We start from the raw sequence: 22,815 nt of genomic DNA, 5'->3' as shown, positions 1-22,815 counted from the left end.
CACTTCGGCTCTGTCGACTGGAGGGCGTGCGTCAGGATAAAGGTGTCAGGCCACCTTTGCATTAAATGCCCCTGCGATTTGGTCGGTCGGCGTGGCGATGTGGCCAAGGTTGCTTCTCGGTGAAGACTGAGCCTCGGGCGAGCCGATAGTGTGCTCGTTGCTGGAGTGAGGGTCCTCGGGCGAGACGTAGGTTCTCCGGGGTCGGCTTCCCTTGCCCGAGGCTAGGCTCGGGCGAGGCACGATCATGTCCCTTGAATGGAGCGATCCTTGACTTAATCGCACCCATCAGGCCTTTGCAGCTTTGTGCTGATGGGGGTTACCAGTTGAGATTTAGGGGTCTTGAAGGTACCCCTAATTATGGTCCCCGACACCTTCTATAACATTATGGCCTAAAAGGTTGTTAAATAGTAAAAAAGATGGATGACTAAAGTCAAAGTTCATGCTTGGGCTAAGTATATATTGGGTATTTTATACCCACGGGTTAACGGGTATGGGTGAAGGCGAAACGTTCTAATACCCGTTTACCCATTGGGTGAAGATTTTTGCCCAATAACAGACCCACGAGTAGAATATTTAGCCCACATACATACCCTAATGGAGTAAATACCCATCGGTTATCGGGTCGCGGGTACCCATTACCCTAATGTGACGGCGAGGAAGCCCAAGCGGTGGCCTGTGCGGTGCCTGGGCGGTAAGTCCACCTCTGCGTAGTACCTATCTATACTACGAAAAGAAATCTTCAACAGAAAGGCACTCCAATTGTCTTCAGAAAATAATGGATCATTTTTTTAGTCAAATAATGCAGCAATCGATCGTTTTCAATGGTTTGTCACGCACAGCTTGCTATTTAATTGTGTAATGTAGTTACCGTGCGCAGCATGTGGAAATATAGAACCACAAGATCAATAAATGAAAATAGACAGCACATGGTAAGCGGTAGCTATCAGAAAAGAGTTTCCCCGTATGTTTGCCTAGAAATTCAGAGAGCTTATAGTCGTCCATCTAACTAATTGAATAGATTGCTCTAGTTTATAGTTTCTCTTGCATGATCTAGTTATATATCACTGCCTACCTACATGAGAAGGTACGGTTAGGAATGATAATGAGTTCTAAATTTTACACTATAAAATTTAAAAATCGGATCGAATTAAAATCGGTATATATTTCTATTCATTTTTTAACCAAAATTAATTCAAAGTCCTAATTAAAAAAATTGTGAAGAAACATTCGGATCATAATCCATTACCACCCTAGGTACAGTGGTGCACATGATTATTGTGTATGCAATGTTGTGACCGTGCCCTAAATAGAGGTCCTGATTTACCTATTGATAAAATTTTATCCTCCATAATTAAGTTTCAGTATATCAGTTTACATACTAGGAATTAGAAGCAAGAACATAGCATATAGCATATTAATTTGATTTTTCCTTGAAGAGGGGAGTTGGGTATGTGAGGATGCTTCTTGGCGGATGGATCGGAGAGGGGCGAGGGCTGTTTCCTGGCAGGGTGTATGGAGAGACCAGTGTTGCTTCCCTATGGCACAGATAGAGTGTCTGTTCTTCTTCTTGGCTGCCGGAGAGAAGGTGGCTGCGGATGGATGAAGAGGGCGAACCGAATGATTCCCAGCGATGGAGATGGACAACGAGGAGCGTGGACACGTGGGAATGGAGGGCAGCAGCAGATCTCGGAATGGAAAGGTGTTTTCTATGGATGGTGAGGACGTGTTTTCTACGGATGGAGTGAGCGGTGATGGCTGGCGTCGGCAGCGCAAACCCTAGCCACCATGGCTGCTGTCGGAGTGAGACGGGCAAGATGAGAGATAGAGCCGTGACGGGAACAAGAAACACTTGGACAAAGGAGTATTTTCCTTCCCCGTGGACCAACAGGGAAGGGGTGAAAAGGCTTATGCCAATTTTGGCCCACACAACATCCAAAAGGTAGCCCGAGATAATTAGGGATGAGAAGGTGTCCCTGTGGAGAATTGATCATCCAAAGGAGCCCTTAAAGTGTAAAGGTCTCTAATTTTTTAGGATTTTCAGTTAAAATGACAAACCACTAGAGATAATCCATATTTTTTATAGCTAAACAATAATAAAATTAAATATCACCTGAACAACAACAACAAAATCTGGCACATAAGTTACGAACGTATTCCTTATATATGATCGCTCTTGTGCAAATCTAATTAGCCTGGTGAATGTCTCTCTTGAAATAAACTTTCTATGGGGTTTTGTTGATTCTATAGTATGACCCATACTCCCTCCGTCCAAGTTTAACTGGCGTTTTAGCTCATTTTATTTGTCCAGAATTATGTGTCGTTTGTGGTCTACACCTCGATGCCACCGTAGTTATCTCCTCGTTTCACATACCCGTTCGCTTCGTTCCCACAACAACAGACTCTTGGCCTCCTCTCATCCACGCGATAAATCCCAGCAGTCGTCGCCGCCCTCTCTCAACCACGAGATGGATCCAGTTCCTCCGCCCTACTATTCTCCATAATCGAGTGAAGAATCTGACCCTAGCTAGAAATGGCGAAAGGCTTACCTACAAGGTCGTCTTCGTCGCTCCATCCAAGCCCCCGTTCGCCAGCGCCAGCACCCTTACATCCGCCCCACAATCCCTCGACGCCGGATGGGGGCGGTGCTGGTAGATTACACATCTTCCGATGAAGATGCAAGGGAGGACGCGGTGAAGGGAGGAGGCAAGGTTGCTGCTTCGGCGATGGAGGAGGAAGGCAAGGTGGCTGCTTCGAAGACGGGAGGATACAAGGTTGCTGCTTCATTAACGGGAGAAGAGAACGCACTGTGCAAGAATGCTGCTACTTCGGCGAATGAAGAGAAAGGAGCAGGCAAGGTGACGACGGGTGAACAACAGAAAGATGCTCCTTCATTCACTTGATACTTCTATTCTTGGGTACTCAATGTCATTAGCACCTGCTCGTACAATTCGGGTTCTAAATCTAGCCTATCAGGTAGAATGCCTAGAGCCTCTAATCTAGACTTGTTCATGTGCGGAGCTTGTATCGACTGCCTCCATTGTTTTTCATCACCTCAATCATGCATGCTTGAAGTGTCAAGAATACTCTTCTTAGATTACTTGGGTTGTATTCTTCGTACTCTTTCTCGACGTTAACTATCCCATATGCGCTGCACTGTCCTGATACTCACATTATGGGCAACAGAAACTAACTGGGTACAGTTCTTGAATAATTTTCCATTGTGGCTTCTTTCTAGCAGTGAACTGTATATTGCATCCCGTTGTTGCTTCGTGGTATTCTTCGCCTGGTATCCCCAATGCTCATTGAGTTCAAATGGATGGAGTACCTCATTTAGATCAGGTAAAACTTCGTTATCTGCATTTGTTGTTGAAACAAAAATATCAATATAACAACAAGTAGAGAAGCAACTGATTGACTTACCTATTGGGAAGCTGTTCAGGTCAATAGCTGACGCCAAAGATGTGTTTGCTGCGGATTCATCTTGTACATCTCCAGGGAAGCTATTCAGATCGGAATTCATGGTGGTGTATTTGAAGGTGTTGTGCTTGTGACTGTGTAACTGGGTGGGTTGTATTTATAGAGCTGTAAATCTAAAAAAGAAGCGCCAGAGATTTGTATTGCCTCCAAAAATTTGTGCTGCCGCCTGTTGTTTCTGAAATTTTTATGAAAAAAGCTCCCGCCAATGTGTTGTTTTGTGGTGAAAAAATGGTGGGAAGAAAGTGACGCCGAAATAAAGCACCGTGGAGGGCTGGAGGCTGTGAACCGTTTCGTGTACTCAGCAGTAATTGCAGTTAATACGTCACGCTAGATCACAGGGGTACATGCGTCTATTCTCTTTGCTGGTATTATGTCTGAGAAAAGCTAAAACGCCAGTTAAACTTGGACGGAGGGAGTATGAATTAGGGCGTGATCTTGGTGACTCGGTCTCCTATCCACTTGGACCCAACAACACAAAACCCGGTGTTCCGAAGCAAAAGGGTCCGTGCTTTCCTCGCCCGATTCGTCCGGTAGCCGCACTTGGCTTCCAAACAATAGCCGAAAGCTTGAAAGATCGTTGCCAGATTGCATCTGTCCTTCCTTCCAAATAAGGCTGCCTGGCTATAAATACTGCTCGCTTGGCGCCTGCTGCGCTGCTCCAACGTTCACCTCTCTCTCTCTCGTTCATCCTTGGCGCATGCCTCCCGTATGAACACGCCCATGCCAGCCACAGCATAAGGCGGCTGCTGTGCCACCGATCGTGCATGCCTCGATCTCGTCTACCATTACTCGAACCCTAGATAGCGAGAAAGCCTGGTGTTTCTGGAGGAGGCAGCCATGATCCCTGCCGTTGCTGATCCGACGACGCTGGACGGCGGGGGCGCGCGCAGGCCGTTGCTCCCGGAGACGGACCCTCGGGGGCGGGCTGCCGCCGGCGCCGGGCAGAAGCGGCCGCCGGCGACGCCGACCGTTCTCCCCGCCGTCGTCTCCGCCGTGCTCCTGCTCGTCGTCGTGGCGGTCACAGTCCTCGCGTCGCAGCACGTCGACGGGCAGGGTGGGGGCGTTCCCGCGGGCGAAGATGCCGTCGTCGTCGAGGTGGCCGCCTCCCGTGGCGTGGCTGAGGGCGTGTCGGAGAAGTCAACGGCCCAGCTCCTCGGCGCCGGCGCGCTCCAGGACTTCTCCTGGACCAACGCGATGCTGGCGTGGCAGCGCACGGCGTTCCACTTCCAGCCCCCCAAGAACTGGATGAACGGTTAGTTGGACCCGTCGCCATCGGTGACGACGCGCGGATCGTTTTTTTTTTCTTTTTTTCCTCTCGTTCTGGCTCTAACTTGGTTCCGCGTTTCTGTCACGGACGCCTCGTGCACATGGCGATACCCGATCCGCCGGCCGCGTATATCTATCTTCCTCGACCGGCTTCTCTAGATCCGAACGGTAAGTTGTTGGCTCCGATCCGATCGATCACATGTGAGCTCGGCATGCTGCTTTTCTGCGTGCATGCGGCTCCTAGCATTCCACGTCCACGGGTCAATGCACGACATAATCGTATCGGTTCGGTACATATATATTGTCCAATCAGCTAGCTTTCGCGTATTGATGTCGTGACATTTTTTTTTTTTGCATTGCACGCAGGTCCGCTGTATCACAAGGGCTGGTACCACCTCTTCTACCAGTGGAACCCGGACTCCGCGGTATGGGGCAACATCACCTGGGGCCACGCCGTCTCGCGCGACCTCCTCCACTGGCTGCACCTACCGCTGGCCATGGTGCCCGATCACCCGTACGACGCCAACGGCGTCTGGTCCGGGTCGGCGACGCGCCTGCCCGACGGCCGGATCGTCATGCTCTACACGGGCTCCACGGCGGAGTCGTCGGCGCAGGTGCAGAACCTCGCGGAGCCGGCCGACGCGTCCGACCCGCTGCTGCGGGAGTGGGTCAAGTCGGACGCCAACCCGGTGCTGGTGCCGCCGCCGGGCATCGGGCCGACGGACTTCCGCGACCCGACGACGGCGTGGCGGACGCCCGGCAACGACACGCCGGCGTGGCGGGTCGCCATCGGGTCCAAGGACCGGGACCACGCGGGCTTGGCGCTGGTGTACCGGACGGAGGACTTCGTGCGGTACGACCCGGCGCCGGCGCTGATGCACGCCGTGCCGGGCACGGGCATGTGGGAGTGCGTGGACTTCTACCCGGTGGCCGCGGGATCAGGCGCCGCGGCGGACAGCGGGGACGGGCTGGAGACGTCCGCGGCGCCGGGGCCCGGGGTGAAGCACGTGCTCAAGGCCAGCCTCGACGACGACAAGCACGACTACTACGCGATCGGCACCTACGACCCGGCGACGGACACCTGGACCCCCGACAGCGCGGAGGACGACGTCGGCATCGGCCTCCGGTACGACTACGGAAAGTACTACGCGTCCAAGACCTTCTACGACCCCGTCCTTCGCCGGCGGGTGCTCTGGGGGTGGGTCGGCGAGACCGACAGCGAGCGCGCGGACATCCTCAAGGGCTGGGCATCCGTGCAGGTACGTTTCAGGTTGAGGCTAGCATGTTTTGAATCTTGCTGGCATCGAATCATTAATTAATGGCCAGATATAATAACTTGATAATCTGGTGGGTTGGTTTTGTGTGGTGGGCGATGCATGGTGTCACACGTTCGGTAATAATGTAGCTAAGCTGGTTAAGGATGGGCAATGGGGTTGCGTATAAACGACAGTTCTGCTACCATTACTTCTGACAACCGATTGAAGGAGACAACGGTAGGGGTAGCCGGTAGGGTTCGTCGACTTGCCCTTTTTTTCCCCTTTGTTTTGTTTTGGATTGTCCAACAAAGGGAAATTAGGATCATCCAACAAACATGGAAGTAATCCCATAAAACATTTCTCAAGGAACCATCTAGACGAGCGTGGCATGATCCATGCATGCATAAACACTAGATAGGTCTCTGCAGCTGTGATGTTCCTTTACATATACATCCCTGTACACGTCCCTGAAAATTGTTCAAGCACAGAGGCCCCGATCCTCACACCTGTACACGTCCCTGTACGCGCCGTCGTGGTCTCCCGTGATCCTGCCCCGTCCCCTCCACGCGGCCACGCCTGCTGCAGCGCTCTGTACAAGCGTGCACCACGTGAGAATTTCCGTCTACTCGAGCCTAGTAGACGGGAAAACGAGAGGAAGCGCACGGTCCAAGCACAACACTTTGCGCGGGGCCGTGACTTGTCTCCGGTTGGCTGAGGGCGCGCGACAGAGATGTATGGCGCCGCGGCGTGTCTTGTGTCTTGTCTTGTCTATACAGCGTAGTCAGAGACTGTATCAAAGCCGTCCAACGACAATGAGCTAGGAAACGAACGGGTTGGAGAGCTGGGTTCTTGCCTTGCCTCCTGTGATGTCTTTGCCTTGCATAGGGGGCGCAGTATGTAGCTTTGCGTTTTACTTCACGCCAAAGGATACTGCTGATTGTGAATTATTATTATTATATATATATCGAATATCGATTTCGTCGCTCTCGTGGGGTTTTATTTTTCAGACTCAAACTTTTCAAAAGGCCTGTGTTTTAGTTCTTTTCTTCCAATTGAGTAGGCAAGGCGTGTGAGTGTGACCAAAGCATGCATGGATATCGTGGTAGAGCTGTCGTTACCAGCGCGATGCTCGTATATGTTTGCAGTATTTTCAAGGAACAATTGGATCTATACCATTAAAAGATCCAAACTTTAGATATATACCATGGACCCCACATGTCATTGACTCATGTGGACCCACATGTAAGTGAGATAGTAATGGTATGGATCCAAAATGGTGATCTTTTAATGGTATGGATCCAAATTTCCCTATTTTCAAATGAATGTCTCAGCTAGCGTACAGTTGGCCAAGTCGACGTGGAGGGCGCACAACAGACCTCTGACATTATTCACTTATTTATTTATTTATTTTGACCATGCGTGCCGTGCACGTGCAGTCAATCCCCAGGACGGTCCTCCTGGACACGAAGACGGGCAGCAACCTGCTCCAGTGGCCGGTGGTGGAGGTGGAGAACCTCCGGATGAGCGGCAAGAGCTTCGACGGCGTCGCGCTGGACCGCGGATCCGTCGTGCCCCTCGACGTCGGCAAGGCGACGCAGGTGACGCCGCACGCAGCCTGCTGCAGCGAACGAACCCTGGACTTAGTTAATTCTCTGGCTGATCGACCGTGTGCGTGCAGTTGGACATCGAGGCTGTGTTCGAGGTGGACGCGTCGGACGCGGCGGCCGTGACGGAGGCCGACGTGACGTTCAACTGCAGCACCAGCGCTGGCGCGGCGGGCCGGGGCCTGCTCGGCCCGTTCGGCCTTCTCGTGCTGGCGGACGACGACTTGTCCGAGCAGACCGCCGTGTACTTCTACCTGCTCAAGGGCACGGACGGCAGCCTCCAAACTTTCTTCTGCCAAGACGAGCTCAGGTATGTATGTTATGACTTATGACCATGCATGCATGCGCATTTCTTAGCTAGGCTGTGAAGCTTCTTGTTGAGTTGTTTCACAGATGCTTACCGTCTGCTTTGTTTCGTATTTCGACTAGGGCATCCAAGGCGAACGATCTGGTTAAGAGAGTATACGGGAGCTTGGTCCCTGTGCTAGATGGGGAGAATCTCTCGGTCAGAATACTGGTAAGTTTTTACAGCGCCAGCCATGCATGTGTTGGCCAGCCAGCTGCTGGTACTTTGAACACTCGTTCTTCTCGCACTGCTCATTATTGCTTCTGATCTGGATGCACTACAAATTGAAGGTTGACCACTCCATCGTGGAGAGCTTTGCTCAAGGCGGGAGGACGTGCATCACGTCGCGAGTGTACCCCACACGAGCCATCTACGACTCCGCCCGCGTCTTCCTCTTCAACAACGCCACACATGCTCACGTCAAAGCAAAATCCGTCAAGATCTGGCAGCTCAACTCCGCCTACATCCGGCCATATCCGGCAACGACGACTTCTCTATGACTAAATTAAGTGACGGACAGATAGGCGATATTGCATACTTGCATCATGAACTCATTTGTACAACAGTGATTGTTTAATTTATTTGCTGCCTTCCTTATCCTTCTTGTGAAACTATATGGTACACACATGTATCATTAGGTCTAGTAGTGTTGTTGCAAAGACACTTAGACACCAGAGGTTCCAGGAGTATCAGAGATAAGGTGATAAGAGGAGCAGGGAGCAGGTATCGTAAAGTATGTCTATAAAGTAGTGCCATCAAAATCTAGTACAACTGATTTTTATCGGGTCATAGTGTGCGCTATACCGTCCTGACTAATCATTGATTGTTGCATATAAATAACAAAGAGATTACGGGTATGTTTGGTTGCACGCCTAACGTGCCACGTCTAAAGTTAGCACTCTACCACACCTGTGGGCTGTGGCGTGCCTAAGACGCCTAAGGTTAGGCCTCGTTTTGGTTTATCTCTACGCCTAAGGTTAGGCACACCTATAAATATGTGGTAGTTATTTGGATTACTACTACGTCTAAGGTTAGGCACACCATTAAATGTGTGGCTACTGTTTGGTTTATCGCCTAAATCAATTTGTGCCACACTTTTTTAATAGAACTGACAATTCACAAATAGTGTGATACATTCCTTGTGCATGTAGGTCATGCTACAAAGTGGCTAGGTGTGTTGCCGTGTCACATGAGCAATCACACAGGCACTATACTATCACAACCACAAGCACTATGCTATCACAAGTACTATGCCAGAAAGGCAGCGAAAAGTCTACCAATCACATAAGCACCGAACTTATGAAACATCACACAAAATTTAGGCTTACAACACACAAAAATTAGAAACAATCTCCAAAAGGGATTGTAAGAGGATGTTGACCATGCTTGGAGGAAATGACAAGCAGATCTGACGCCTGCACAGGAAGATCTCCTAGCGGAGCACTAATCTGGAGTGGGGGTCTGGCTGCGCCGTCGGCGTGTGAGGAGAGGGCGGTCGTCGGCTTCGTGCTTTCGGAATGAAGTGCGGGCGTCAGGAGAGAAGTGTGGCATGTTGGGGTGAACATGCCCTACAAGCTCAACACCAGTGAATTCTAAGACTCATCTAGATGAGGAGTGTGTCGCCCGCGAGGCCACCCTCTGGCAACAGGAGGAGGAGCTTGATGCTCTTGTTCGTAAGCTCGATCGGGTTTATGGCGACATCGAGCAGAAGCGCCTTGAAGCCGAAAGACCACAGGCGAAAAAAGTTTAGAACCAGCTCACCGAGAGCACTGATGAGGCACATTACTTCCTCAACACTGAACAAACACATAGCTACGACAGCCATAATGCTCCGGTCCACCCCCGAGCCTGAGGAGCTAGAGCCAAGGGATATGTATCGGAACCTTCGCAATCTAGTGGAGAAAGTTGTGGTGAAGGAGGTTGAGATTGATCAACAAACACCAACCAGAGTGGACAACTAGGCCCCGCGCACGGCCTCATCCTAGAGAAGGGGGCACACTCCTCCCAATCAACAAAAACATGTGTTCCCCTGAAGGACCGCCTCGGTGATATCCACGACGCCCGACATATCCTCAACAACCAATGTCGGGAGCAAGAAGTTGAGCAGCCGTGCGAAAGAAGGCGCGAGCGTAGCCCCAGCCCACATGGGCCAGGGTCGCGTGCCTTCGGACATGCAATCAGAAGGGCACACTTCCCCGCGAAGGTGTGGGCACCGACCAACATCTCCAAGTAAGATGGGTCCTCAAATCCCGACGTCTGGTTGGAGGACTGCCACCTTGCTTGTCGTATGGTGGGAATCAAAGACGACCATCTCATTATCTAGTTCCCCCACATTCACCCCGGCCCGCTGAGGGGCGAGAGCCAGGCTTGAGCACCTGCCAAGCGAGACCATCCATGATAGGGTCGACCTCGGGAAGGCCATTGTCAGAAACTTCCATGACACTTACAAGAAATCTGGGGGCTCCTGAGACCTCAAGAGGTGTACCCAGAAGAGTCGGGAGAGTCTCCGGGATTACATTCGGAGCTTCTCCCAGAAGATAAACGAACTCCTTGACGTCACAAACGCCGTCGTGGTGAGTGACTTCACTTATGGCACCACCAACGGGGCACTCGTCCACGAGCTCGGGCGACCGAAAACTGTCGCATAACCTCCCAAGTTATCGAGCCCACATGCACCTGTCCTTGTCTCAAAGACCTCAGACGGCTATGCATGTGCACCAAACAACTTAACAGGATCTGTCCGAGTGCCCTGAGGACCCCGGATAAATGACTTACTGCCAAGATCGCAGGATTAAGTAAACACAACCCACATACAAATATTTGCAGCGGAAATTCTTTATTACAAAATGGTTACAAGTTACAACATTTAAAAGATATAACATGATTGCAATATATATCATCGGAGTTGATTACAAAAGAAATTGATTAAAAAAATTACAATTTGAATGTACAAAACATTTATAAGTTTTAAAATTGTCGGGTACCATAATTAGGGGTACCCCCAATGCTCCTTAACCTGGCTGGAAAACATCTTCAGAACAAACCGAGAAGGCTGATAAGCACAGTTCAAGTCAAGGCCTTGTCTACCAAGGGGCACGACCTCGCCTCGCCCGAGCCCGACCTCGGGCGGGAACAGTAGTCCCAGACGAATTCACGCCTCGCCCAAGGGCCTCCTCAGGCAGTGGGCGCACCCTCGGCTCGGCCGAAGCCCAGCTTGGGCAAACCTTGTCGTGCAGCGACCTCGGCCAGATCGCCTTACCAACCGACCGTATTGCAGGCGCATTTAATGCGGGGATCGCCTCACACATTATCCTGACACGCGCACCTCAGTCGGCAAAGTCGAAGTGACCGCAGTCACTTCGCTCCTTTACTGACCGATCTGACAGGAAAACATCGTTATTCACCCCGTTCTGACTACTGTGCCAACCACCAGGGTAAAGTTGAGTCACGACCTCCCCCGAGTTCAGCCTCGGGCGCAACAGGGAGCTCCGCCTCACCCGACCCTGGGCCTCGGCCTCAGCCTCGACTTCGGGAGGAGTCACAACCTCAGCCTCGGCCTCGGGAGAAGTCTCCGCCTCGCCCGACCTCGGCCTCGGACCGACTACGCTACAGGGGATACATCATTACCCTACCCCTAGCTAGCTGCCTCAGGCTATGAAGGAACAAGACCGGTGTCCCATCTAAATTACTCCGGTAACAGGTAATGATGGTTCCCCGCGTGCGCCCATGACATCGGTTGCTCTCACCCCCCTACGGAAGCAAGGAAACGTCAGCAGGACCCCGGGCCGCACCGTCAGCTATGCTTCTACGGGGTTCAAGCGCTTCTCCGATGGCCACGTTAGCACGTGTACAAGGCTCAAGGCACTCCTCCCCAAGCCACGTTAGCACATAGCTACACCCCAATTGTACAACTGGGCATCTCCTTGTATCTATAAAAGGGGATGTCCAGGGTCTTCCTAAGGCACGCAAACGAGGCACACGCAGAGAGGGACGCAGGAACGGGGCGAGCGAAGAGAGGCAGGCAGAGTAGGAGAGACACAGTGGAGGCAAACTCAGACAACTCACCTCAAGGCCAAACTCTCTCTCTCTCTCTCTCTCGCCCTCTCGCTCTCTCTCTCGCGACGCTTGTAACCCCTACTACGAGCACTCCAGTGCAAGATAACATAAGCCTCATTTTCCCTTCTTGTGTTCCATCTTGCATCAACCCATCTAGGCAGGGACACGTAGCGACAAATTCACTGGTCGGTTGACGGTCCTCGCGGGTCCGAAACGCCGACAGTTGGCACGCCAGGTAGGGGCCTGCTGCGTGTTGACAAATACTTTCCCGTTGAGTTCCAGATGGGTAGCCTTCAGCAGCCTCTTCAGCCCGGGACGGTGCTTCGCTTCGGGAGTCTTGAGTTCATGTCCTGCGACGGCAGCTACGACATGGTACTCCCCCCCTCGCAGCACGACAACAACGGCGGTCGTCGGCTCGCCCGGCGGCGGCGAACTCGACGACGGCATCCCCCTGTGGCGGAAGAGGAACATCCGGATTTGCCCCGCCACCCTCCTCGCCGGAGGAGGAGGAGACGGGGCAACCGTGGCCAGGCAGGAGGCGGCACCTCGTCGGCTGTCAGACCAGAGCGAGTCGACGACGCCGGCACCCCTGCGGGGGACATGTCGGGTGTTGTCCTCGCACCTGAGACAACGACGGGTGTCGCTTTCCCGCAACACGCCAACCCCAAGCGGACTGATGACGCCAGCACCCTCGCGAAGGACTTGCTGGGCGTTAGCCTCGTACCTGAGATAACGGTGCATTCCGTCCCCGACGCGACTTCACCACCGTCCATCAACCAAGAGGTACCGTCCGTTTTCCACCCTGTTCCCTTTAGATTCAGCTTCGATCCACCAAGCGACCCCGCTTTGGTGAGCGCTTTCACAAGGGCATATCCTGACCTTCCAGGGTACCATATGTGGTCAACCTAGGACCGACTGACGGTCGTCTAACCCTACGGACCCGCGAGTTCTGAGGAAGAGGACGACCCCGACTTCGGCTGGGATTTCTCCGGACTTCGTGATCCCAGTGCCATGCGAGACTTCATGTCCGCATGTGACTACTGCCTCTCCGGCTGCTCTGACGATGGCCACAGCCTCGGCGACAAGGGTTACGACCCAAGTCACGAGTGTTTCCACATCGATCAGGGGGATCACGGCGAAGACAACCACCTCGGCATGCCAGAGGATGACAACGCCCCTGTGCCTGCGTCTCGCGTTAAGATCCCGCGGGAGCTAGATGTGGTCCCAGTCCCTGCGGGGGGTTAGGACACATAGCTCGAGCAACTCCGCGAGATGCAGGCCAAGCTCGACGAAGAAGCGGGGCGGCTTGTGCAGCTCCGACAAAACATCGAGCAGGAATGGGCAGGCCGGGCACTCGCCGGAGGAGCGCGTCATCAGGCCCGGGACGTCCAGCGCCGTATCGTTGACGATGCCAGGGCGGGGCTGCCCACGGCCTTCAGCGGGGCCGGCCAGAACCTAGCTGCAGCAGCGATGCTACTTCGAACGATGCCGGAGCCATCCACCACCGAGGGCGGCGTATTCAGGGCGAACTCAAGGATCTCCTGGAAGATGCCGCAGTCCGACGAGCCGAGAGCTCTGCCTCCCGAAGGTGAGGGTGCCCCTCGGAGCATCGCGCAACGTCCTCCCGACGCATGCGGGAGGCCTCAGTCCGCACCGAGCGCACACGAGACGGGACGCATGCAGCCCCGGATCGCCTCGGCGACGAGCAACGCCGCCGCGACCGTCGAGCCTGCCTCGAGGAGAGGGTGCGCCGAGGCTATCACCCCAGGCGCGGAGGAAGCTACGACAGTGAGGAGGATCGGAGCCCCTCGCCCGAACCACCAGGTCCACGAGTCTTCAGCCGGGCCATACGACGGGCGCCGTTCCCGGCCCAGTTCCGAGCCCCGACTACCATCACCAAGTACTCAGGGGAGACAAGGCTGGAGTTGTGGCTTGCGGATTACCGATTGGCGTGCCAGTTGGGAGGGACGAACGACGACAACCTCATCATCCGCAACCTCCCCCTTTTCCTCTCCGACGCCGCCCGGGCCTGGCTGGAGCATCTGCCTCTCGCGCAGATCTTCGGCTGGGACGACCTAGTCAAGGCCTTCGCTGGAAACTTCCAAGGTATGTACGTGCGCCGTGGGAACTCATGGGATCTCCGAAGCTGCCGCCAGCAGCCAGGGGAATCCCTACGAGAGTACATCCGGCGGTTTTCCAAGCAGCGCACCGAGTTGCCCAACATCACCGACTCGGACGTCATCGGGGCATTCCTCGCCGGCACCACTTGCCGAGACCTGGTGAGCAAACTGGGACGCAAGACTCCCACCAAGGCGAGTGAATTGATGGACATCGCCACCAAGTTCGCCTCTGGTTAGGAGGCGGTCGAAGCCATCTTCCGGAAGGACAGAGCCAGCAGCCTCAACATCATCTACGCCGAGACCCTAGGGCTCTTGGGGGTAGATCTGTCCACGATCCGGGCCGGTGCAGCACCTTTTCACGGGATCGTCCCCGGTAAGCGTGTCCTGTCCCTTGGGCAACTTGATTTGCCTGTCTGCTTCGGAACTCCCTCCAACTTCCGAAAGGAAACCCTCACTTTCGAGGTGGTCGAGTTCCGAGGGACCTATCACGCGGTTTTGGGAAGACCGTGCTACGCCAAGTTCATGGCCGTCCCCAACTACACATACCTCAAGCTCAAGATGTCGGGCCCCAAGGGAATCATCACCGTCGGCTCCACGTACCGCCACGCTTACGAGTGCGACGTGGAATGTGTGGAGTACGCTGAGGCCATCGTCGAGTCCGAGGCCCTCATCGCCAACCTGGATTGCCTCTCCAAGGAGGCGCCTGAGGCGAAGCGCCACGCCGGCAACTTTGAACCGGCCGAGGCGGTTAAGTCCGTCGCCCTCGACCCCAGCAACGACGCCGGCAAGAAAGTCAGAATCGGCTCCGAGCTCGACTCCAAATAGGAAGCAGTGCTCGTCGACTTTCTCCGCGCAAATGCCGAAATTTTTGCGTGGAGTCTCTCGGACATGCCAGGCATACCGAGGGATGTCGCCGAGCACTCGCTGGACATCTGAGCCGGTGCCCGACCCGTGAAGCAGCACCTGCGCCGTTTTGATGAAGAAAAGCGCAGGGCCATAGGCGAGGAGGTCCACAAGCTGATGGATGCAAGGTTCATCAAAGAGGTATTCCATCCAGAATGGTTAGCTAACCCTGTGCTTGTGAGGAAAAAAGGTGGGAAATGGAGGATCTGCGTAGACTACACTAGTTTAAACAAAGCATGTCCAAAGGTTCCCTACCCTCTGCCTCGCATCGATCAAATTGTGGACTCCACTGCTGGGTGCAAAACCCTGTCTTTCCTCGATGCCTATTCAGGTTATCACCAAATCAAGATGAAAGAATCCGACCAGCTCGCGACTTCTTTCATCACACCCTTTGGCATGTATTGTTACACTACTATGCCATTTGGCTTGAGGAATGCAGGTGCGACCTACCAAAGGTGCATGAACCACGTGTTCGGAGAGCACATCGGCAGAACGGTCGAGGCTTACGTCGATGACATCGTTGTCAAAACAAGGAATGCCTCCGACCTCCTCTCTGACCTTGAGATAACATTCAGGTGTCTAATAGCGAAAGGCGTAAAACTCAATCCCGAGAAGTGTGTCTTCGGAGTCCCCCGAGGCATGCTCCTAGGGTTCATCATCTCCGAACGAGGCATCGAGGCCAACCCGGAGAAAATCGCGGCCATCACCAACATGGGACCAATCAAAGATTTGAAAGGAGTACAAAGGGTCATGGGATGCCTTGCGGCTCTGAGCCGCTTCATCTCGCGCCTCGGCGAGAAGGGATTGCCCTTGTACCGCCTCTTAAGGAAGGCAGAGCACTTCACTTGGACCCCCGAGGCCGAAGAAGCCCTCGGAAACTTAAAGGCACTCCTTACTAATGCGCCCATCTTGGTGCCCCCCGCTGAGGGAGAAGCCCTATTGATCTACGTAGCTGTTAGAAATATGCCCTAGAGATAATCATAGAGATGAGCATATTTCTTTGTATCCATGATATATATATTGCTTAATTGAATATCCATGGAAGGCACCTTGTATTGATTAGCAATTATGTGAATTGTTTGTGAGATTCTTTACTTATATGGTTATTCTAAATGATGTCCCTAGTCAGAGTCGATGACTAGCACATGTATTAGTTGTTGACTACATTTCACAAGTCATGAACATGGAGATGTTAAACTAATAATGTGGGCGCATGTATGACATGAGGCTGGACCGACCCAACGTGAGATATTGTAATATAGTTATCTTTTTGCAACATGAATATTGTATCCTTAGACCTGAGATTGTCGCATGTTCTCAAGATGTGAATTGACTTACTTAGGGACTATCAAACGCTATCCCGTAACTGGGTAGTTATAAAGGTAGTTTTGGGTTTGTCAGGAAGCATGCTGTGAGGCATGGTCAGTCAAGATGGAATTTGTCCCTCTCTTTGTGAGAGAGATATCTCTGGGGCCCTCGAGTGATTGGATCAAGAAATGCATGGCCGTGCTAGGGTTAAGAGTTAACCATTGAAAGGATTCCAATTCACAGTATCGAGAAAGAGAGGTCAGCTTAGAGCCAGACCAAATATCGTGAGACAAAGGGAACAACATGTACGTAATGTCGCAATGGTTCGTCTGATATGATCTTTACGTGCACATAGGAGTTGACATGTCTTGCTAGAGGCCGCTGTCAATTATTGGGCCAAGTAAGAGTACTCGGGCTATGTCTATTTGTACGTGAACCTATAGGGTCACACACTTAAGGGGAAGGAAGCCTAATTCGGATTAGATCCGAAATTAGACTGGGCTTTAGGGTTAATGATGGGCCTCGGTGTCAGAAGCCCACTATAACGCCTATATAATGAGGGGCGGGGGCGCGGTTAGGCTTAACCTAATTTTCCACCAGCAAACGAGCAGCCGCCGCTCACCTCTCGCCCTCGCCAAGCCGCCGTCGCGAACCTAGCAGTTCGGTACGCGGCGCTTCCTCCCTGTACGTGTGGATACCTCAGAGGTGCTGCATCTGGAGCACTAGGACGAACCATGCGAGGACGTGAAGGACGCCGATGACTGCACGGCACTGCTCGACGCGTTTGTCTACATCGAGACGTCTTCCGCTGCTCTGCGCGTCTAGTGGTAATTCCATGACCTATAACCGCATTAGTTCTTGGTATTATGGGGTTGAAAATTTTGTTTTGCGCTAGCGTAGCCTCCCCGTAATCCTTCAGTAGCCGCAACCACTCAGGTGGTCAGCACCACGATCGTAGTCGAGAGACGAGAAGAGGGGCATACACTGCTCATCCAGAGGCCGGTCTACTTCATCAGCGAGGTGCTATTCGAGACCAAGATCCGCTACCCACAAATCCAGAAGCTACTGTACGCAGTGATTCTGACACGGCGAAAGTTGCGACACTACTTCGAGTCTCATCCGATGACTGTGGTGTCATCCTTCCCCCTAGGAGAGATCATCCAGTGTCGAGAGGCCTCGGGTAGGATAGCAAAATGGGCAGTGGAACTCATGGGCGAAACACTTTCATTCGCCCCTCGGAAGGCCATAAAATCTCAAGTCTTGGCTGACTTCCTGGCTGAATGGGTCGACACCCAATTGCCGACAGCTCCAATCTAGGCCGAACTTTGGACCATGTACTTCGATGGGTCGCTTATGAAAACAGGAGCGGGTGCTGGCTTGCTCTTCATTTCACCCCTCGGGAAACATCTGTGCTACGTACTGCGCCTCCATTTTCCGGCGTCAAACAACGTGGCCGAGTACGAGGCCTTGGTTAATGGACTGTGCATCGCCGTCGAGCTAGGGGTTCGACGCCTCGACGCTCGTGGCGACTCGCAGCATGTCATTGACCAGGTCATGAAGAACTCCCACTGTCGCGATCGAAAAATGGAGGCCTATTGCGACGAAGTTCGGCGCTTGGAAGATAAGTTCTACGGGCTGGAACTCAACCATGTTGCTCGACGATACAACGAGACCGCGAATGAGCTGGCGAAAATAGCCTCGGGGCGAACGACGGTTCCCCCGAACGTCTTCTCCAGGGACATATATCAACCATCCGTCAAAATCGACGACGCGCCTGAACCCGACGAGACCTCGGCCCAGCCCGAGGTACCCTCAGCCGCCGAGGGTGAGGCCCTGCGCGTTGAGGGAGAGCAGAACGTGGTTGCGCCAAACCAATACTGACAGACCCCGTACCTGGAATATCTCCTCTGAGGAGAGCTGCCCCTCGACAAGGCCGAAGCTCGGCGACTGGCTCGGCGCGCCAAGTCGTTCGTTTTGCTGGGTGATGAAAAAGAGTTGTTCCACCGCAGCCCCTCAGGCATTCTCCAACGATGCATATCTTCGCCCAAGGACAAGAACTGTTACAAGAAATACACTCGGAGGCTTGCGGTCACCATGCAGCACCTCGGGCCCTCGTGGGAAATGCTTTCCGACAAGGTTTCTACTGGCTGACCGCGGTGGCCGACGCCACTAGGATTGTACGCTCCTGCCGAGGGTGTCAATTCTACGCGAGACAGACGCACCTGCCCGCTCAAGCCCTGCAGACAATACCTATCACTTGATTATTTGCCGTATGGGGTCTGGACCTCGTCGGTCCCTTGCAGAAGGCACCCGGGGGCTTCACGCACCTGCTAGTCGCCATCGACAAATTCTCCAAGTGGATCGAGGTCCGACCCTTAACCAGCATCGGGTCCGAGCTAGCGGTGGCGTTCTTCACAAATATCATCCATCGCTTTGGGGTCCCAAACTCCATCATCACCGACAATGGCACACAGTTCACTGGGAAAAAGTTCCTGGACTTCTGCGAAGACCACCACATCCGTGTGGACTGGGCCGCCGTAGCTCACCCAATGACAAATGGGCAAGTGGAGCGCGCCAATGGTATGATTTTGCAGGGACTAAAACCGAGGATCTACAACGACCTCAACAAGTTTGGCAAGCGGTGGGTAAAAGAACTACCCTCAGTGGTTTGGAGTCTGAGGACGACGCCGAGCTGGGCCACGGGCTTCTCGCCGTTTTTCCTAGTCTATGGGGCCGAGGACATCTTACCCACGGACTTGGAATACGGTTCCCCGAGGACAAAGGCTTACGACGACCAAAGCAACCAGACCAGCCGAGAGGATTCATTGGACCAGCTGGAAGAGGCTCGGGACGTGGCCTTACTGCACTCGGCGCGGTATCAGCAGTCTCTGCGACGCTACCACGCCCGAAGGGTTCGGCCCCGAGGCTTCCAAGTGGGACACTTGGTACTTCGGCTGCGACAAGACGCCCGAGGGCACCACAAGCTTACTCCTCCCTGGGAAGGGCCGTTCATCATCGCCAAGATTTTGAAGCCCGGTGAAAGTCGCCTAGGGGGGGTGAATAGGGCGAATCTGAAATTTACAAACTTAAGCACAACTATAAGCCGAGGTTAGCGTTAGAAATAGAAATGAGTCCGAGAGAGAGGGTGAAAAACAAATAGCGAGCAAATAAAGAGTGAGACACGAGGATTTGTTTTACCGAGGTTCGGTTCTTGCAAACCTACTCCCCGTTGAGGTGGTCACAAAGACCGGGTCTCTTTCAACCCTTTCCCTCTCTCAAACGGTCACTTAGACCGAGTGAGCTTCTCTTCTCAATCAAACGAGACACAAAGTCCCCGCAAGGACCACCACACAATTGGTGTCTCTTGCCTCGATTACAATTGAGTTGATCACAAGAAAGAATGAGAAAACGAAGCAATCCAAGCGCAAGAGCTCAAATGAACACAAGTCACTCTCTCACTAGTCACTATTTGATTGGGAATGATCTATGGACTTGGGAGAGGATTTGATCTCTTTGGTGTATCTTGTATTGAATGCTATAGCTCTTGTAAGGTGTGGGAAGTCAGAAAACTTGGATGCAATGAATGGTGGGTGGTTGGGGTTATTTATAGCCCCAACCACCAAACTAGCCGTTTGGTGAAGGCTGCTGTCGCATGGCGCACCGGACAGTTCGGTGCGCCACCGGACACTGTCCGGTGCGCCTGCCATGTCACCCAGCCGTTGGATTCTGACCGTTGGAGCTTTTTTCTTCTGGGCCACCGGACAGTCCGGTGGTGCACCGGACAGGTCCTATAGACTGTCCGGTGCGCCTTTTGGCGCGAGCCTGACTTCTGCGCGCACTGTAGCGCATTGAATGCAGTTGCAGGTGACCGTTGGCGCTGAAGTAGCCGTTGCTCCGCTGGCACACCGGACAGTCCGGTGCACCACCGAACACTGTCCGGTGCTACATCGGACAGTCCGGTGAATTATAGCGGAGTGGCTCACAGAATTCCCGAAGGTGAGCAGTTCGGAGTTGGAGTCCCTGGTGCACCGGACACTGTCCGGTGGCACACCGGACAGTCCGGTGCGCCAGACCAGGGTACACTTCGACTGACTTATGTTCTCTATATTTGAATCCTTTCTCGGTCTTTTTATTGGTTTGTTGTGAACCTTTGGCACCTGTAGAACTCATAATCTAGAGCAAACTAGTTAGTCCAATTATTTGTGTTGGTCAATTCAACCACCAAAATTAATTAGGAAAAGGTGTAAGCCTATTTCCCTTTCACCCGAGACATATAAGCTGACCAACTGAGAGCACCTAGAGGGGGGGGTGAATAGGTGATCCTGTAAAAACTTAACTTATAGCCACAAAAACTTGTTAGGGGTTAGCACAATAATTGCCAAGTGGCTAAAGAGGAGATCTTGCACAATACGACAATCACAGAGAATTCAACACAGAGGAGACACGGTGATTTATCCCGTGGTTCGACCAAGTACAAAACTTGCCTACTCCACGTTGTGGCGTCCCAACGGACGAGAGTTGCAATCAACCCCTCTCAAGCGGTCCAAAGACCCACTTGAATACCACAGTGTTTTGCCTTGCTTATCTTTATCCCACTCGCGAGGAATCTCCACAAATTGGAGTCTCTCGCCCTTACACTTAAGATTCACAGAGAAGCACGGAGTAAGGGAGGGAAGCAACACACTCAAATCCACAGCGAAACGCGCACACACACGGCCAAGATTCGAGCTCAAAGACTATCTCACAGTTTCTCACAAGAACAGAGCTCGAATCACTTAGAATAACAAACGGATGCGCAAAGACTTAGTGTGGATGATCAGGGATGCTCAAGAGTTGCTTGGTGTTCTCCTCCATGCGCCTAGGGGTCCCTTTTATAGCCCCAAGGCAGCTAGGAGCCGTTGAGAACAAATCTGGAAGGCCATCTTTGCCTTCTGTCGTCGGGCGCACCGGACAGTCCGGTGCACACCGGACAGTGTCCGGTGCCCGATTCCTTTCCTTAAATGGCGAAGCCGACCGTTGCAGATGCGGGAGCCGTTGGCGCACCGGACGTGTCCGGTGCACACCGGACAGTCCGGTGCCCCCTTCCGACCGTTGGCTCGGCCACGTGTCCCGCGCCGATCGCGTGGCCGACCGTTGGCCCTGGCCGACCGTTGGCTCACCGGACAGTCCGGTGCACACCGGACAGTCCGGTGAATTTTAGTCGTACGCCGTCAGCAAATTCCCGAAAGCGGCCTCTTCGGCCGAGGCAGCCTGGCGCACCGGACACTGTCCGGTGCACCACCGGACAGTCCGGTGCCCCAGACCGAAACAGCCTCTTGGCTGTACACAGCCAAGTCTTCTCTTCTCTTCTTCTTTCTGTTTCTAACACTTAGACAAATATATTAGTACACAAAACCAATGTACTAAGGCTTAGAAACATACCTTTGCTCTAGATTTGCACTTTGTTCATCCATGGGCATTGATTCACATTTAAGCACTTGTGTTGACACTTAATCACCAAAATACTTAGAAATGGCCCAAGGGCACATTTCCCTTTCAATCTCCCCCTTTTTGGTGATTTATGCCAACACAACATAAAGCAGATAGAACAAGTGCAAAATCACTTCAAATAAAAACTCAAATTGGTTTTGATTCAATTTTGGCATATATGGATCATCCTTTGCCACCACTTGGTTTGTTTTTGCAAATCAAACTCAAATCTCTATCTCTATGTCAAACACACATGTTGAGGCATAAAGAGAGTCATTTCAAAAGAGATTGATTAAAGATTTCAAAAACTCCCCCTATTTCCCATAATCAACACTTCTCCCCACAAGAAGCCAACTTTTGACAATAGAGACAATAAGAGACAATAAAAGCTTTTGACAAAACAAAAACTCTATTCTACTATTTTCAAAATCTCTCAAGTGGTAGCTGATCCATTTATCACTTTGGCCTTTATTTTCTCCCCCTTTGGCATCAAGCACCAAAACGGGATCAATCTTGGCCTTTTTAACCCCATTGCCTCACCAAAGTCTTCAATTAAGAGCAAATGGCAGTAAGATTTCATGAGATGGACTTGGAATAAGTTACCCTCTCATCAGAGTGCAGTGGAAGTCTTTCATGGTCCAAGTCCACCTTTTCCCTTTCAATCCTCCTTCGAGACTAAATCATCAACTCAAGCACATGGTTAGTCTCAAAGGGTCAAGTTGTAACACATCTCCCCCTAAACATGTGCATCACTTTGCAACGGACTTGTGAGGTCCAGGGAGTGTTTGTACAACTTGAGCACCATAATAAGTAACAAAATGCAAAAAGGAACATGATCAAAAGCATAAATACATGTATGCTACAATTCAATCCAGGTTCCGCGAATCTATGACATTTAGCTCACTACGCAACCTGCAAAAGGTCTTCTCATCTAGAGGCTTAGTGAAGATATCGGCTAGCTGGTTCTCGGTGCTAACATGAAACACTTCGATATCTCCCTTTTGCTGGTG

General features: G+C 52.4%; 1 protein-coding gene and 1 long non-coding RNA gene across 3 annotated transcripts; one reads left to right on the top strand and one right to left on the bottom strand.

Moving 5' to 3' along the window:
• Window positions 1-2,866: 2,866 nt before the first annotated feature.
• On the bottom strand, window positions 2,867-3,547 carry LOC109944488 (uncharacterized). Its single transcript, XR_002267525.2, has 2 exons — window positions 3,421-3,547; window positions 2,867-3,354 (listed from the first exon to the last, which is right to left on the bottom strand). It is a non-coding gene; the product is annotated as an uncharacterized lncRNA (long non-coding RNA).
• Window positions 3,548-3,950: 403 nt separating this feature from the next.
• On the top strand, window positions 3,951-8,738 carry IVR1 (Beta-fructofuranosidase 1). 2 transcript variants are annotated; one of them, XM_008670214.4, is made up of 7 exons: window positions 3,951-4,729; window positions 4,903-4,911; window positions 5,110-6,002; window positions 7,436-7,597; window positions 7,678-7,913; window positions 8,033-8,120; window positions 8,240-8,738. In XM_008670214.4, the coding sequence occupies exons 1-7, from the start codon at window positions 4,315-4,317 to the stop codon at window positions 8,447-8,449; spliced, it is 2,013 nt and encodes a 670-aa protein (XP_008668436.1). In that variant the 5' UTR covers window positions 3,951-4,314; the 3' UTR covers window positions 8,450-8,738. The 2 variants fall into 2 exon arrangements, with proteins under 2 accessions (XP_008668436.1, NP_001169591.1); NM_001176120.1 differs by lacking the exons at window positions 3,951-4,729; window positions 4,903-4,911 and having other exon boundaries at window positions 5,195-6,002; window positions 8,240-8,737.
• Window positions 8,739-22,815: the final 14,077 nt, after the last annotated feature.

Source organism: Zea mays, chromosome 2 (genome assembly GCF_902167145.1).
Source record: "Zea mays cultivar B73 chromosome 2, Zm-B73-REFERENCE-NAM-5.0, whole genome shotgun sequence".
Classification (NCBI taxonomy): Eukaryota; Viridiplantae; Streptophyta; class Magnoliopsida; order Poales; family Poaceae; genus Zea; species Zea mays.
Note: the sequence above shows the minus strand (reverse complement) of the source record. Positions and strands in the feature narration are given on the sequence as shown.

What these genes read in the sequence shown, in the direction of transcription:
- IVR1 (XM_008670214.4), top strand. Translation starts at nt 4,315, where the DNA reads ATGATCCCTGCCGTTGCTGATCCGACGACGCTGGACGGCGGGGGCGCG. An exon ending in AGGGCTGGGCATCCGTGCAG is followed by an intron (nt 6,003 to 7,435) that starts GTACGTTTCAGG and finishes GTGCACGTGCAG; the next exon opens with TCAATCCCCAGGACGGTCCT. An exon ending in TTCTGCCAAGACGAGCTCAG is followed by an intron (nt 7,914 to 8,032) that starts GTATGTATGTTA and finishes TATTTCGACTAG; the next exon opens with GGCATCCAAGGCGAACGATC.